Genomic DNA, 15438 nt, shown 5'->3' with positions numbered 1-15438 from the left:
TCAAAATTCATGTGAGTGATCGGCACTTACTTTTTAAACATATAATATTACATTTATTGTTCCACCTTTTTTCCCAACCGACAGGCAAGTGACAAAACAGGCTGCCTTTGATGAGAAGAGTCACCATCAGTCGCTGCCCAACTTAGACGCTCCGAGGAAGAAGCCAAACTTCTCCTGCTGCTCCTGATCAGATTCATCAGACCTGGACAACATTACAGGTGGATAAAAGGACTAAAAATGCAGAAACCTGCCAAAACATGAATGAGAATGAGGAACATATCATCATTGTTAATAACCAAAATAATTTAACTCATGGATAAAGTGCACAAACAACAATGGGATCACAGCAGAAAACCCAAAACTTCTTACATAAATTCAGATGCATTTTTCTCATTCAAGGTTATTTAAACGTGATGTATTGTGCCAGTTAGTTCTCATTCACTGTTCGTACTTAAACCCACGGAAAAGTAATGCACTGTAAATCGTATATAAACCATGTAATTTTGAGGGGGCGGTTATCATGTGACCTGTGCCCTGCAGAGTGCCCTCCATCATATGACAGGAGTGAAGAAGGGGAGTCTGGCCGTGTAGTGTAAAGAGCAACAAAGTCCACACAGGGAGGTGGTAGGGGTGGTGGGTGGGTTAAAAATAGGGCTGTCAGCATTAACAACAATGCAATTAAGGTTCGTACGTAGCACGTTATTTATTTTATCCGCTTTAATTGCTGGCCGACATTCCTGTCTTTAAGAGGCCGTACTCGGCCGAGTTTTAAAGCTACACTGATGATACTGCCATCACGTGAGACTAGAGGAGGAATCCAGTGGTGCCAACCATGTCATGCTAGCTTCTCAGTAAGGGGGCCAAATAATGCTTCAGAGTTAGAATAAGTTCTGGCAATGGAAAAACAGCTTGTTCATTACACATGGGTCCCTTGACCTCTGACCTCAAAATATGTGAATAAAAAAATGGGTTCGATGGGTACCCATGAATCTCCCCTTTACATATATGTCCACTTGATGCTAGTCCCCTGCAGTTTTTTGCTGTAATTTGATTCTTAAATGAGACAGTCTGGTAAGAATTGTTTTGCCTTGCCAATATTGACTTCATAACTGTTTTGAAATGCAAAATAATGGCATTTAAATGTGATTAAAAATGTGATTAATCACTATTAACTGTTGAAATTCTGCAATTAATCAGGATTTCAAAATATATCATGTGACAGCCCTAGTAAAAAAGAAACAGGATAGAAAAAATAATATTGAGTTAAGTTACCTAGAATAGAATAGAATAGAATAGAATATTCCTTTATTGATCCCCCATTGGGGGAAATTCCAAATATATACCTACAAATAAAATACCTACATCAGTAAGGTCACAAAGACCCCCCAAAATTGATTCTTTACTTGAAGCTTACCTGACCAGTAGGGACCATGGATGTGTAAAGAGAACTGGATTCAGTGTTGGCAATGGGGTCCCATTCATTCTCCTGAAAGTTGCTTATTGTTTCCATGGATGTATAAATAGGTTTGGATGCAGGACCCCAAAAAGGTGCATTTGTTGTGGAATGGAGTTGCTTGCCTGCCTCATACAGCAAAAACATTTCGAGCCTCTGGGTTTACTTCCAACAATATGCAGCACACTGAATATGTGCAGTAACGTTTCTACTGCCAGCTCCACCCACGAATTCTTGTTTGGCCCATAGACTTACATTATTATGACATCACAGACTTTTAAATCACTTTTTTTGGTCTGAAAAGTTTTACAGAATAGAAAGAGTCATAACTGACAGTGTTTGAAGTTCGAGGTGTCCTGTTGACACTGAGCAGTGTTCCGGGGGTTGGAGTTGCACTTAAGGCCAAAAACGTTTGACTTCCAGGTATAAAATTGGGGAGATCTTCTGCATTCGCGGGCCCATAGACTAAGCACATCAGAATTTCTTTTAACCCCACCTTGTAACTGCTTGGGCTTGCTCAATGAGAGAGAGACTTTTAGGACATAACGATTTAAATAAATGCTTCTAAGTGTTCATTCTGGAAAGCTGATGTACCTAAAAAAAAGTTTAAAATTGTAGACGTTTCTTTCACAGTGTAATTCTATGGGGAAAAGACTTTTTGGGCCCCATGGTATCATGTGTTAGGACAGGAAGTTTTAATTACACAGATTGGCCACCATATAAAATTGGCTATAAAGCACAATGCTGTTCCTGGAGGCTTGGTAGTGGCTCTAATTCGTATGATATAATATGAACTGTGTGCATAACTTTTTGTAAGATATAATAACAGTTGTATGAGGATAAGTAGATTGAGCTGTATTTCAGCCACAGCCTAAACTCTTATTTTATGAATGTTTAAGTCAGTATAAACTTCTTGCCATGTAAAATGTATGTATGTTTTTGTTATTACACATATGATGATTTGCACAATCTGCCCTGACATGCATGGCCATGTTGTGCAGGTACTATAAGCAAATTATGAAAAGAGAAAGACAACTGTGAAAGTGAAGTAAAATGTGTAAGAAGGATTTGAAAGTGAAGTATGTGAGTATGTTCATTAGTATGTGACGCTGACAAATATCAGCATGTGATAGAGAACAGTTATTTTATTCTAAAGTGAGACAATAAGATAAATAGCAATAGATTTTTATCTGGTGGCTCTTATTTAATTACTTCTGAGTTGAGTTATTTTTGGTGTGAATGCTGATTTGAAATGATCTGCAGCATGTTGGTGGCCTGAAAGGAAACAGAAGTTTGTTGTTTGCGCCACCCAGGATGTCAAACCTTATTGCAGGTAAACTGCATCGATGGCCGACATAGAGATACTAAGAATTGTGGGAGAACTTAAAGAAAGAGCCTTGTTTGTGTTTAATATACGTAGGAGTAACCCTGGTGCGATGTATGATTGTTGAGACTTCATGCTCATATTACTCAACTCAACTCACAGTCTTTCACATATTACCCCACAGTGTTACATTTATCTTAATTTGGCTTCCTGCTGGGGATGAGCAGCTGTTTTATGTTTGTAACGGCGCGTATAGCAGATCATTTCCAATTTGCACAAATGGTTTAAATGGCTGCTGAAATTTGATTTCTCCGTAGCTTTTCACCCACCTACAAGTGTGTTCAAAGGAACAAGTAAAAACACTTACCCCTTTAGATTTTTTGGGATGCTGCTTTGTAGAAACTAGTTTGTTAAAATTATACTGAACGCTTAAAACTGTAGATATACTCGCATTCATCCACAGGTTTGCTTGAGCATGTGGCTGCCTGGCATATCCTGCATCTGTTTGGAGCGTTGGTTGTGCACGTCCTCAGTAGAAATGTGCAAGATGCACACGCACATGAATGTCAGGGGCAGTGTATGAGCAGTTTCACTGATGTGACAGGCTCAGGGGGCAGCAACAACAACAACAGGAGTTTTGAAGACAAGCATTTACCACCATCTGTACATTTTGTCTTTGATGTTGTACAGTAATGAATACACTCGATTTAGGAGCCTTGCATACCAGCTACAATGTCACTGTGTTTATTGTCATGCAGATCCAGGAGTTTTACACAGTTTGAGTTCTCTGGGCTGCTCTATAATTTTGTTCACAATACAGCCAGTTGTCTTCACAAACGAGTGGTTAAAAAGCAAGTATATTTCTGGTCTTTAGACTGTTTCAGGCGTCACATGGGTCATGCCTTGTTTGTGCTATTGTCACACACCTGACTCTCAACTTCTGACTCTGAAGGTGAAAAAAATCTCTGACTACAGAACCAGACATATCATCATTTTTATTCCAGTAATTTTTCTTCATGGTCAAAACCTGAAGCTTACATTACCCACAATGCAAGCCAACCACCGGCAGAACAGTCTAAGATTCTTGTTTCTTAGCAGCTAATGGAGCCTCAAGCTGAGATAAAGTGCGAGCTACAGAGGCTTTGTGCTCATTTCTTTCTAACTTCACATCCCCAGATTTCTTTCATTTTCAAACTTTCAAGCTGACATTTATCAGACTATGGAGCCAAAAAGGACTTTATACTAACCATCCCTCCCCCCCCCAACAACATATTCAGTAGTGCTCCACTTGATTGGCATAACCTCTCAGTTCATTTTCAGTTTCTAAAGGGTGTCATCAACAGCCGTACACCAAAATGCATCTGGACGCAATTGGAACTAGTCAGAGCAACAAAATGTGACATATTACTGAGTAACAGACAAGTGTACACAGACTACAAGGCACAGCAAGGCATGTTTATTTATATAGCACATTTTAGCAACAAGGCAATTCAAAGTGCTTTATATAAAACATCAAAAATAGCGAGACTTTATAAAAGACATTTAAATGTAATTTCAAACTTAAAGAGCTAATGGAATACAAAAATAAGAGTTACAGTGCAGTGTAAGAAATGAATGAATACTTGAATTGATAAAAGGCAGCGACAGACAAAGTGTGAGCGTGCAGATGAGCAGTGATGGTGTGGCAATCAATATGTCTCAACAAGTGCTGCCATTTTTGCCATCCTGCTTCAACAGAAAGTGCCACATCAGCTGCCGCCATCTTTGTTGCTTTTTGAACATGTCATCATGGTGCTCCTCTGTACTAAGCTCGGTTTATGCTGACCATGTCCCCGGCACAAGTGTGTGCAAGCCAAAAATCATCTATTTTTGTAAAGCACCAAGGCTCTGCTCGTTGTCAGTCATTGTCTGAAACATGCCGTGGCAGTTCTGGTTGGCTGTAATTTTGTCTGAGTAAGGAGGGACCAGACGTATCTGCCAGAGCAAATAAAACATGAGCTTGCTTCATATCCCCTTTAAATAGAATACTTGAATAAATATGCTTAGTTACTTACCACCTGTGTTAATAGTGAATGTGATATTATGGATGCAATCTTAACAACGTCAAATAATTCTGTCTATCTGTTGCTCACACTCAAGCAATCTGCACCCCCATCAAAAAGGAACAAAGGAGGAGACGAATCAATAAATCAGATAATTTCTTCTTGGTTGCTGCTTTAAAAGACCCTCCTGTTAGCCATACTCCCCGAGCGTCTGCAAGTGTCTCCAAGCATGGCTGTTTGAATAAATGCAACATATGTTAGGGATTTTGCACTGTGAGTGTGTGTGTTAGTGTGTATGTGTGTGTGTTTGTGTATTTAGAGCTGGCACGGGTCCCTGTCTCCACCTCCCATCTGTTTACATTGTCATGTGCTTGATGAGGCGAGACCACTCATTTGTCAAACAACATGTGGGGTAGTGGAGATGGGGATGGGGAGCAGCAGCTGAGAATGGTGTGTGCGCGCGTGCGCACGTGTGTGTGTGTGTGTTTGTGTGAGTGTGCGTGCAGTAGTAACAGGGGGATAATTAGATAAGGGGACTGTGTAGCAGAAAGGTTAATGACAGTAATGAATATATTAGTGTAGAGGAGAGAGAGCAGGTTGTCTTTGCTGTTTGGCATCTGCAGATATGAAAAAACACAAAACTTAGAAATCTCATAAATTATTCTATTCAGTATGTGTAAAATGATTAATACTTTTCCAAAGCTCATTAAAAAAAAAGAAAAAAAAAGAAATTAAGTCTTGTATGATATCTAAAGATTGTCTATAGAGGAACAAATACAAACATGGAAAAGCTCAATTTATTTCTTTTAAAAAAAAATTGTTTGTTTTTGTTCAGGTTTAAATTTTAGTTTAAAGTTAAAATGTGTTGGTAAAAAAAATCGCACCCTTTAGATTGCTCTCACACACTCAAGTTTGACCTCTGTTTTCTGTTTATATTCACATAAAGTGGGTAAAGTTAATTTTGTAGTCACAGTTTTATGCCTTATTTACTGTAAAATACAAGTTACTGCTGCCTGATTAATGCAGTGTAAATCTAAAGTATTTTAAATTTGAAAATGATGTGGAATCAGTGGTATATAATTTCAGGCACTATTTTAAATTCACAATGCAAGATTTTCAAAATCTAGAGTTAAAATTAATTTAAACCCTTGTGGCACATCCTTAAAACCTCATCAGTCAGTATGACAAACACACACACACACACACACACACACACACACACACACACACAGTCTGTACGGTTGCTGATTGAGGGAGTGGTGTGTCACCATCTGGAAAGGTCAGAGGTCAGAAAACGGGACCACTGGTCACTCTGATGACATCTGGGCTGGCAGACTGTCTGTCCAAATCGACCTCCACGACAGACACACAAGAGCGTCCACACGACCACCCCTAACACGCACACACATACAGTCTGATGCACCTGCTAGATATCTGTCATCTTTTTTTTCATGTCTGCTTTTGACAAAGTCATCAAAGACATAAAGCATTTAAGCAATGTCTAATAGTCTGGCTCATGCTGTGTGTGCATGTGTGTGGGTGTGGGGGTTGTGTGTAGAGGGGGGAACCCTATCAGAGCATTTTTTGCTTGATATTTTTTATAAATCCTATAAGTTGCCATCTTGGTATTACAACAGAGAACACAGAGATTTAGTCTCACAACATTTTTAGCTGGAATTATTTCATTTGATCTTTTTTTATGGCACATATTTTAAACTCTTCATCTTGGAAACCACATTTTAAATTAAGTAATTTTTGCTCTCTTGATGCACAGCTTTACTTTAAATACTTCTAATATCCCCAAAAAGATGTTTCTGAGTTGAAGTAACTGCAGCTGGTGGTTAACAACACAGTGTGCTATACCACTTCAGCAGGCAAGAGGGCAGCAGCCTCCTACAATGTGATGAGACTGTTGTGCTGTACCCATGAAGCTTATAAAACAGTTAATGCAGTTATATCACACACATACCTTAAAGGTTTCTCATTATTGCCATTTAGTTTCAGGTTTACTTTATTAGTCATATGTAGGTTAACACAGGGTCAATGCTAAAAGAAATGTATTGGATGAGAGATGGGGTTAGCTCAGCAACAGAAGCACAGTGTCACAACAAAGATTTAAAAAATATTTCAAAAAATGCAATATTCTACCACGTAAGACAAATATAATAAAAAACAGGATAAACTGATAATAGAAAAAATCATTTATGTAAAAGGTGTTCATCATGTGTGACAAGTTAAAAGGTTAAAATTATTGCATTTTCAGCATAAACAACATCAGTTGATAACGTCAAGACTATCACATTAAAGTTACGGCTGGAACATTACATTAGAGTCATTAGATGTAAAATGTCTTGATGTCCTAACCTGAGTTTATAGTAAAGAACTTGTCAAAAAGTCTGGACTTCATCAAGAAGAGAGGCGTAGATTTTGAGGGGACTTAAAGGACGCATCCCCCTCAATATTTAGAACATGTTGCCTCCAATTCAAACATGAAAGTAGTAGAGGACTTTTATTTTGACAAATTTTAAGACAATTACACAAGAAATTGATGCAGAAAAACACAAATTGGTGCAGAAAAATTCACCCGAAAAAGGAAATTTAGTGTTTGATGACCTCCAAACCCCCCTTTTCATGTGTTCCCCACAATGTTGAAACAAAACCTAAGCCTTTGCAAAAGCACATCATATCTGGAATATGTTGAGACTCCCATGTTTCTTTATTTATGGACAAGTTGCACATTTTCCTGTGTGTTTGAATACTGGCATCTCAATGCAACTTCATTTCAGGTTTATGTTTTTTATTGTCTTCGTAGAAAGCAAAACATGTGACATGGTGTATATTATTGCAAAAGCTCATAAGAAATCTAGCCGAGATTGAAAGGCCACTTGTCTCTGTGCTCAATACAACACATCTCTAAAACCGTTATAAAACGTACAGCAATAATAAGAACCACTTTGGTTCCTGTGACGTGTGAGTCAGTGTGATGACAGAGGCGACGCTGCAGCTCTGTTTATCTCAATGACCGCTCACTTAGCTAGAAGGACGGGCGTGGATTAGAGGCCGTTTTATAATGTGTGTTAATCTGACAGATTAGCTTGATTAGGTTAATCTGAGAACATTGAGTGTGTGTGAGTGTGAGAGTATATCTCTATGTGTAACAGCTTATTTCTAAATGTCTTTGCTGGTTAGATTCAAAGTTGATATAATAGTATTTGACGGGATGCCAGGCTGTATTCTTCACTGTGCCTAAACAGTGTTTTGTCGATAAGCTCCAGCTGCAGTCAATGTCCACAGAGTCCGTCTCTATAAACTGAATCCCCTTCAGAGGCCAGACATCAGTATTCCTGTCTGAGCTGCTATCCCCATTGGAATTTGAAAATGACATTTTAACCGCTAAAACAGATTTAGTGACGTTTATCTGAGTCGAAGGGTAAAAAACAGATTGTGTGCATTCACATTCCTCATCTATCAAATCCACCGGCAGACCACTGGCATCTGTGCGTGTGCATGTGTCTGCACACAAAGCAGGCACCCATTGACATAATGACCCTCCGAGCCCACACAACAATATATAGAGATCTTATCTAGAAACTGTATTGACATATTGACCAAACTCGTCAGGCCGGAGAGCAGCTGATATCGACATGTTGTGCGTGCAGGAATGTAACCTAGATTTGGTTCACAGCAGCTGCCACATATTTTATCACAGATACTATTATTTCACTGTGGTAAACATAAGTTGAAGTGATTCTGTACTTAATATTTTTCTTATTGCTTACAAATAAGAATGCCCAAACAACTCAATATCTGTACCTTCTGACTTCTCTTCAGTGTCTCTGGCACTCAGACACAAGGCCATTCACTGCTGGAAACATAAATCATATATTATGTATAGTAAACATGCACTATACTATATAAACATATAGTGTGATTTAAAAATAAATAAATAAATGAATGGTTTATTTGTTGGATACTATTTCCAGTCTTATATTAATACACATTTAATGCACTAATCAGGGCCAGCGTACAAGAAACATAAAAATATGTTACATTTAGATTTTACCTGGCTGCTAAAATTGCAGACATCTTACAAACATGTTAATCATGGCACATAAAGATAGTCACTATGCTAGTTTAGTCGATGGTCATTTCCCCTAACCCTAACCATCCAGAACTTGGTCACCTAAACCCAGCCACCAGTGCCAGCATGTTGTTAACGCTTATTAACATCCTGGCGTGGGTTGCCATGTGCTGTGCAGCAGAGGGATACCTACCCCATGATATTTAGACGTGGAAGTCCACAAACAAAGTGGCAGCAAGTGACGAGTTTAGAGGAGAACATGTTTGTTCCTTATAGTGGTTGGCTTATATTAGTGGTTACTGGCAGTGTTTCAGCCTGACGCTGTCCTGCCGTGTTTTATATGCATGCAGATTTCGTCCAGCTGTGTTCTCAAGTGATGCCACTTGTGTGTGTATCATGTGGATGCGGCAGGTGCTGAGGGTTCGGAATGAGAACAGGCTGGCATTGCTGCTAGAGAGGGACAGTCTTCCGTGTTGGCAACTATTTACAAAAAAAGCCAAGTTAATCTTATTTAGGAACCTTTGCAACCTTCTCTTCCCATTTCTCGCTCTGGTCTTTTCTGCCACTTTTATGATTGAATGACATGGTATCACTCTCAACTCATCAATTACTGACACTTCATCAGTAGCCCCCTGACCACAGACTGTAAAAATAATGGATGTAGCTACTGTGCCGTCACCCACTGGATTGAACTCCCATTTTGAAGCCATTAGTTCAGCATTTCGGTTGTCGCCATTTCATTTTTTAGAGTCAGAAACAAATGACCATATCTGACTGACCTGTCTGATTCATTGAGAAAGCTCAGAAAACCTTGTGTCACCGTCGTCTCTTTTGCCTTTTGCAAACACACGCACACACGCACACACGCACACACACACACACACACGCACGCACGCACGCACGCACGCACGCACACACGCACACACACACACACACAGAATGCTGTTTCCATTTTGCCTAATGGTTGTTGGCCTGCTGTTTTTCTATACTCAATTACACTAAACAAGGGACAATAACTTATGCACACACACACGCACACACACACACACACACACACACACACACACACACACAATCACAATCACAATTGTAACACACTTATCAAGTGATTAACTGTCAAACTGCACAGCCAGAGTTCAGCAAAGGTCAGGATTGATTTACATAGACAGATGGAGAGCCCTATTAGAGTGTGTACGTGTGTGTGCGTCTGTGTGTGTGTGTGTGTGTGTGTGTGTGAGTGTCCAGTCTCCTCCCCCTTCACTGATTGAACCCCAGCGCTCACACACACACATACACACACACTCCCCTGTGGCGCTGCTCTGTGCAACTGGTTCATGTAACCATGGAAACGATGAGCTTGCTGTACATCATCATGATGGGGTCATGGCACAGTTAAAGGTCAAAGGTCATGGGTGGCATGGTGTGTGTCTGTGTATGTCTGACTGTCCTGAGGGGATCGTCTCACAATGTGAGAGCATTTTGTGGGCAATCAACCTAAAACAAAAAAAAAAGCAGTTTGACGCCATTTACATGTCAAAGATACAGTCAGAGGTTGTATTTAGAGAATTTGACGTGTTAAATTGAGCAGAATAGACGTGTATAAAGCTTCCAAACCATCCATGTATTTATGTTGTGAGCTTGGAATTATGAGGTTTCGTGTGATGGGGTGCAGCTCTGAAATGTTGACTGTTTGTTATACACTAACTGATTTCTAATGGGTTTACTCATCTTTAAAAAACTCATGTACACATGCACATGGTGAAAAAGGGGTATTTAATAGTCTTTGGTAACTGTGGATGGCTGCCAAAGTTAGCAGAAATAACAAAAAAGCTCTCCTCTTTCTGCTTTGGTTATGCACGGACTATATACTTCGCACTTCTCTTGTGATGTAAATCCAGCCCTTGTTTTTTGGGGAGATTGTATACAATGGCAGACACAACTGCATAGTAAAAGCGAGGCTTATAGGTAGGGGTGTTACAATATATCCATTAAATGACAACGATCATGTAACATCAATACAAAGTGTAAACATCGATCCATATCATCCTCTTTTAGATGCGCTCTTATTTTGAAATTCTGTGTCACCATCAAACAGCGTCCAGCAGATGATGGCGAGAAGCCAAGAGAAAAATGATGGGGAGAATGCTGTTTACCTGGGAATAATCATCATCAAATAATCATCAATGTGGAACTGTTTTGTTGTTGGAGAGACTGTGAGTCAACAGACGGTGCACGTCATATGTAAAGAAAAGCCGTACTGAGGAAACACAACATACCTGCAGGGCCACTTCACTGACTTCTTGCTAACACTCTGTTGTTGACTGAAAAAACATGTATGTAGACTGAAAATCATCTGTTCTGTCAGGAGATGCGGGAACTTAAACCAGCGGTGAATTAGACAAAGCATAAAAAAATAGTAAATTGGTTAAGTTATGAGTAGAGGAAAAGGTCGCTAGCTGCTAAGCTAATTTCTGCAATGTTAAATGCCATAGGCTTATGCTAATAACGTTAGCATGTTGTATATGTGGGGGAAATGTGACCTACAAAAGACAGTTGTTTTGTGTTGAGTTGTCTATGATCCTTGATAGTTATTACTGAAATTTACTTAAGTAGAAAGATCTTCTTGTTAATCTATGTTTTGAGGATGTTGGGAGAAGTTTGTCTTCAAGTCAGACAGCTCAGAAGTTTTAGAAAGAAGATCATGGTTTCAATTAAAATGAAAACATATTTTCCAGAAAGGATTTTCAAACAGAATAAACCAGTTTTAATTATTTCCAAATATGTATATGTTGTTTTTATCTTTTCTGGCCAAAAGATAAGAAAGAGGTGGCAGCTTCTCCTGTAACCGACTGTGCTAAATGATGTATAATATCAGCCCATATCGATCGCAGGCCCCTAAATCGAAATAAATCAAAATCGTATCATGGTAGACTTTGTGATATCGGCAAATATTGTATCGTTACAGGGAATCAATCTGAACAGCGATAGTGTTGTTATTCTAAAGCTCTATCAGCTCTAGCTCCAATATGACCCTCGGGTGGATGTGCTAATTTTAGCCCCTTTTGCCCGTGAGATGCATGACCATGCGGCCAAAAAAATCTGTGCGTCTCCATTTAAGCAGCACTTGAACATCATTGAAAAAAATTAGTCAGCACTGTATTTGAGAGACAGATTGATTAAGTGAGAGATGTAAAAATAATAAGTAACTGTCACTGGCCACCATGTTGCTTTCTACTGTTTATTAACCTGTTTTTCGGCCCATCTGTGATGCCAAACAACAACTAAAATAAACAAAAAGACTGATTTTTAACAGGTTTTCCTGCATTTAAAAACCTGCAAACACAAATTAAGGTGGTATTTATTAATTTGTCTTTTTGCTTTAAAATTCTAAGTACTTCTGGTAATATTAGTTATTTTGTCTTCTATTTTGTTTTCTTGTTTTTTTCCCCCTTGTTTCTCATTATTATTAAGAGCTCCGAGCCGCCTTCTTCCTTATTCTTCATGTTCTTCTTCCTCTTCCTCTCCTTATTATCATCATCAGGTTGGCCTCATATTGTGAGTCCGTATATTGTAATGTCCCTGCAGTACATGACTTGTCAGTATTTCTCTTCTTCGGCATGAGCATCTTCTGCTTCTGCAGTAAATAAAATGATGCTGATGTGATCCTCACGTGGTGCTCCGTGTGTGTGTGTGTGGGAGGGGCGCGCAGTGTACAGTGAGAGAGAATATATATAGAGAGAGATAAATGCTGCTGTCGTGCTGTGCAGTGCGTTCCGTCACTTTGATAAATCTCACAGCGAGCTGACGACACCTGCTGACAGCACACTAAAATCTGATTGGCTGGAACAGCTCCAGGTCAGGAGGATGCTAATGGATATGATTTGGACAACAAATAGCACACAGCAATGCACACACACACACACACCAAGGGCACACATGAAATAATAGGTCATACACACAGATATAAGGAATATCCTATGCATACCCATACAGACACACATTTGCCCCTGTCTTAGTTTGTGTGTATCATTAGTGGGGCAATTACAGCTAATGATAGTCGTTACTCTTATTTACCTGATAAACAATTATTTTACATTAGGCTATACAGCTATTTACATGTAAATGGTCTAGTTATTGTAGACAATTAACTGGAAGCAATGAATCCAGGAAGAACAACGTAAACATACGTGTTTACATAGTGAATATACATGATGCATGCATATGTCTTCAATGCTTTCTCATCCCAACTCATCGAATATTGCTGCTTTGTCAGTGAATCTAAACGTCAAAATATGCACAAAGTAAAATGTGCAATTTATGCTTAACACTTTGTCATAAAATGTATTTCCTTAAGCTAACAAATAGAACCTGGCTAGGTTTAGAAATGAACATCATGGCCTGGTTTAAAATCATCTGGTGCTACTTATGTCATGTAATGTCATGTGACATATGTCACTACTGTAGCATGCTACAGATGCTAGAACTCTATGTTGTAATTAAATGACTTTTGATTTCCACCCACATACACACAGACACGATACCCTCCTCTTCTGATTTGTAGTTTATCATGTAGGTCAGGGAGGCACCTCCCTGCATCTGCCCTCTTTGTGCCTCCTCTGAACACCACAGCTCGGTCACCAGGCATTTAACATGATTTGATTTCATTCTGATTTTTCCATGCGATTCAAGAGAAATCGCTGCTGACAGAGTGAAACAAAAAGAAGAGAGAGAATACAACATGAGTGAAACATCAGTGAGAGTGGTGAAGAGATGGAGAAAGTCATTGGTGAAGGGCTGGGGGTGGGATGATGAAACACAGATGCAGACTCGACCTTTGAAGAGCCAGTGGAAAAATGTAGGGACAACTTCAAAAGAGCACCATGAAATATACAACACACCACCATCGCTGTCGCCTGAAAACCTCGTACCTCCAGGTGTGGTGTTTTTCAGCTGGTTGTTTTCTGCTCACCTTTGATATTTCTCCGTCACAGGTGGGAGTTGCTTCCTGTGAAACATGAGCTGTTGGAAAACAGATTGTTGTCGTTTTCGTATCCGTATCTCCTGAACTTTGAGCTTTGTTGGGACCGAAGGCTTTTTATCACTCATTTGAAAGAAATATGACAGTGAATCAGATGCGGCTCTTCTTTGTGTCTCCCCTCCTCTTTAAATCCATCTCTCCCTCCATCTCTTTCCATGCTTCACATCTCTCACTATCTGCTATTTCCTCACTCTTACTGTCTGCACCTCCCCCTGCACTGCTGTGTGTGTGTCCTTTCTCTTGATACGTCCATCTATCTGTCTGTCTCTTTCTATCTTGCTTTCTTCCTCTGTGTGTATGTGCGTGCAAGTGTGTGTGCGTGCGCGCGTGCACGCCTGGTTGATGCAGATGAGACAGTGATACATGATTTGCTGCGAGTCTTCCTGTCAGAGGACATCAGATCATCAACCCCACACACACTAACACTCTCATACACATATACTATGCAGGCAAACACATATGCAGGCGTGCACACATACACACACACACACACACACACACACACACACACACATATACACACACGGCGTCTGAGGAGATAAGGGAGTCTTTGAAGGTGGAAATTAGTTTTGGCGCCTGGCTGCTCCTGTCTTGCAGGTCACGTGACTAAATCCTCCAGTCACACCAACATAAACTGATAAGACAGCTACTTTGTGTGTTTGTGTGTGTGTGTGTGTGTGTGTGTGTGTGTGTGTGTGTGTGTGTGTGTGTGTGTGTGTGTGTGTGTGTGTGTGTGTGTGTGTGTGTGTGTGTGTGTGTGTGTGTCCTGCTCGCTATATGACTTTGCACATTTACCTGAGTGCATGCACCGAACAAGTGTGTTTACCTTGGTCTGCGTGTGTGTGTGTGTGTGTTTATAGATTCCATTTATCCAGTGTGTGTCTCTTGTGGCAGGGCGAGGTAATTGGTGGCAGATAAACAGCGCTTAACACACACACACATGCACACACATGCACACACACACAGACACACACAGACACACACACAGTAATCAGAGGGGATTTACAATGTGTAGTTTGGAGCCTAATTGCTCTTCAGGTCCCTGTGAGAGTGCTGCCAAAGCCATTAGCTGCTGCTATTCTCAGAGTATTCAGTGTGTTTCAGCTGAGTGTGTGTTTGTTCTCTTAAAAATGAGCGTGCACATCACTTTAGTGTATTTATGCATGCATTTATGTGTGTGTGTGTGTGTGTTTGCTTTGTTTCAAGCATGTGTGCTTGCTCTTCTGTGTCTATGCCCTTCTTTGCTTCTCATTGGTGTGCGCGTGCCCGTAGCTTTAGTGTTTTTCTCGGGGACTTGGCTTCCCTCCAAGCCTGAAGAGCTAATTGGAATTAGAATAACATTCCTCAAAGGCCGCTCGTTTAGCGCCGGCGCTGAGTGCTAACGATGGAGTAGTGGGTGAGAGAGAGGCGGGAGAGAGCACCCTAACGATCTGCGCTAACAATGTTTTATTCTGATTTTTAATGAGGGGTAATCACTCAGCTGGAGAGGAAGAGCAGTGA

At 40.1% G+C, this 15438-nt stretch overlaps 1 protein-coding gene across 4 annotated transcripts in view; it reads left to right on the top strand.

Moving 5' to 3' along the window:
* The window catches only part of rasef (RAS and EF-hand domain containing), a 42936-nt gene extending 28577 nt beyond the window's left edge, over positions 1-14359 (top strand). For 3 of the 4 annotated variants that reach the window (XM_088076667.1, XM_042488812.2, XM_042488814.2), the window contains exon 18: positions 85-2520. In XM_088076667.1, coding sequence (XP_087932793.1) covers positions 85-187 — 103 coding nt within the window. In that variant the 3' untranslated portion in view covers positions 188-2520. Of the gene's footprint in view, positions 1-84; positions 2521-10995 lie in introns of those variants that run through there. The other variant, XM_042488813.2, reaches the window with a different exon arrangement.
* Positions 14360-15438: the final 1079 nt, after the last annotated feature.

The sequence above is a fragment of the Plectropomus leopardus genome, chromosome 4 (assembly GCF_026936395.1).
Source record: "Plectropomus leopardus strain MGB_pleo_1.0 chromosome 4, ASM2693639v1, whole genome shotgun sequence".
NCBI classification, from domain to species: Eukaryota; Metazoa; Chordata; class Actinopteri; order Perciformes; family Serranidae; genus Plectropomus; species Plectropomus leopardus.
This window is presented reverse-complemented; position numbering and strand designations above follow the sequence as displayed.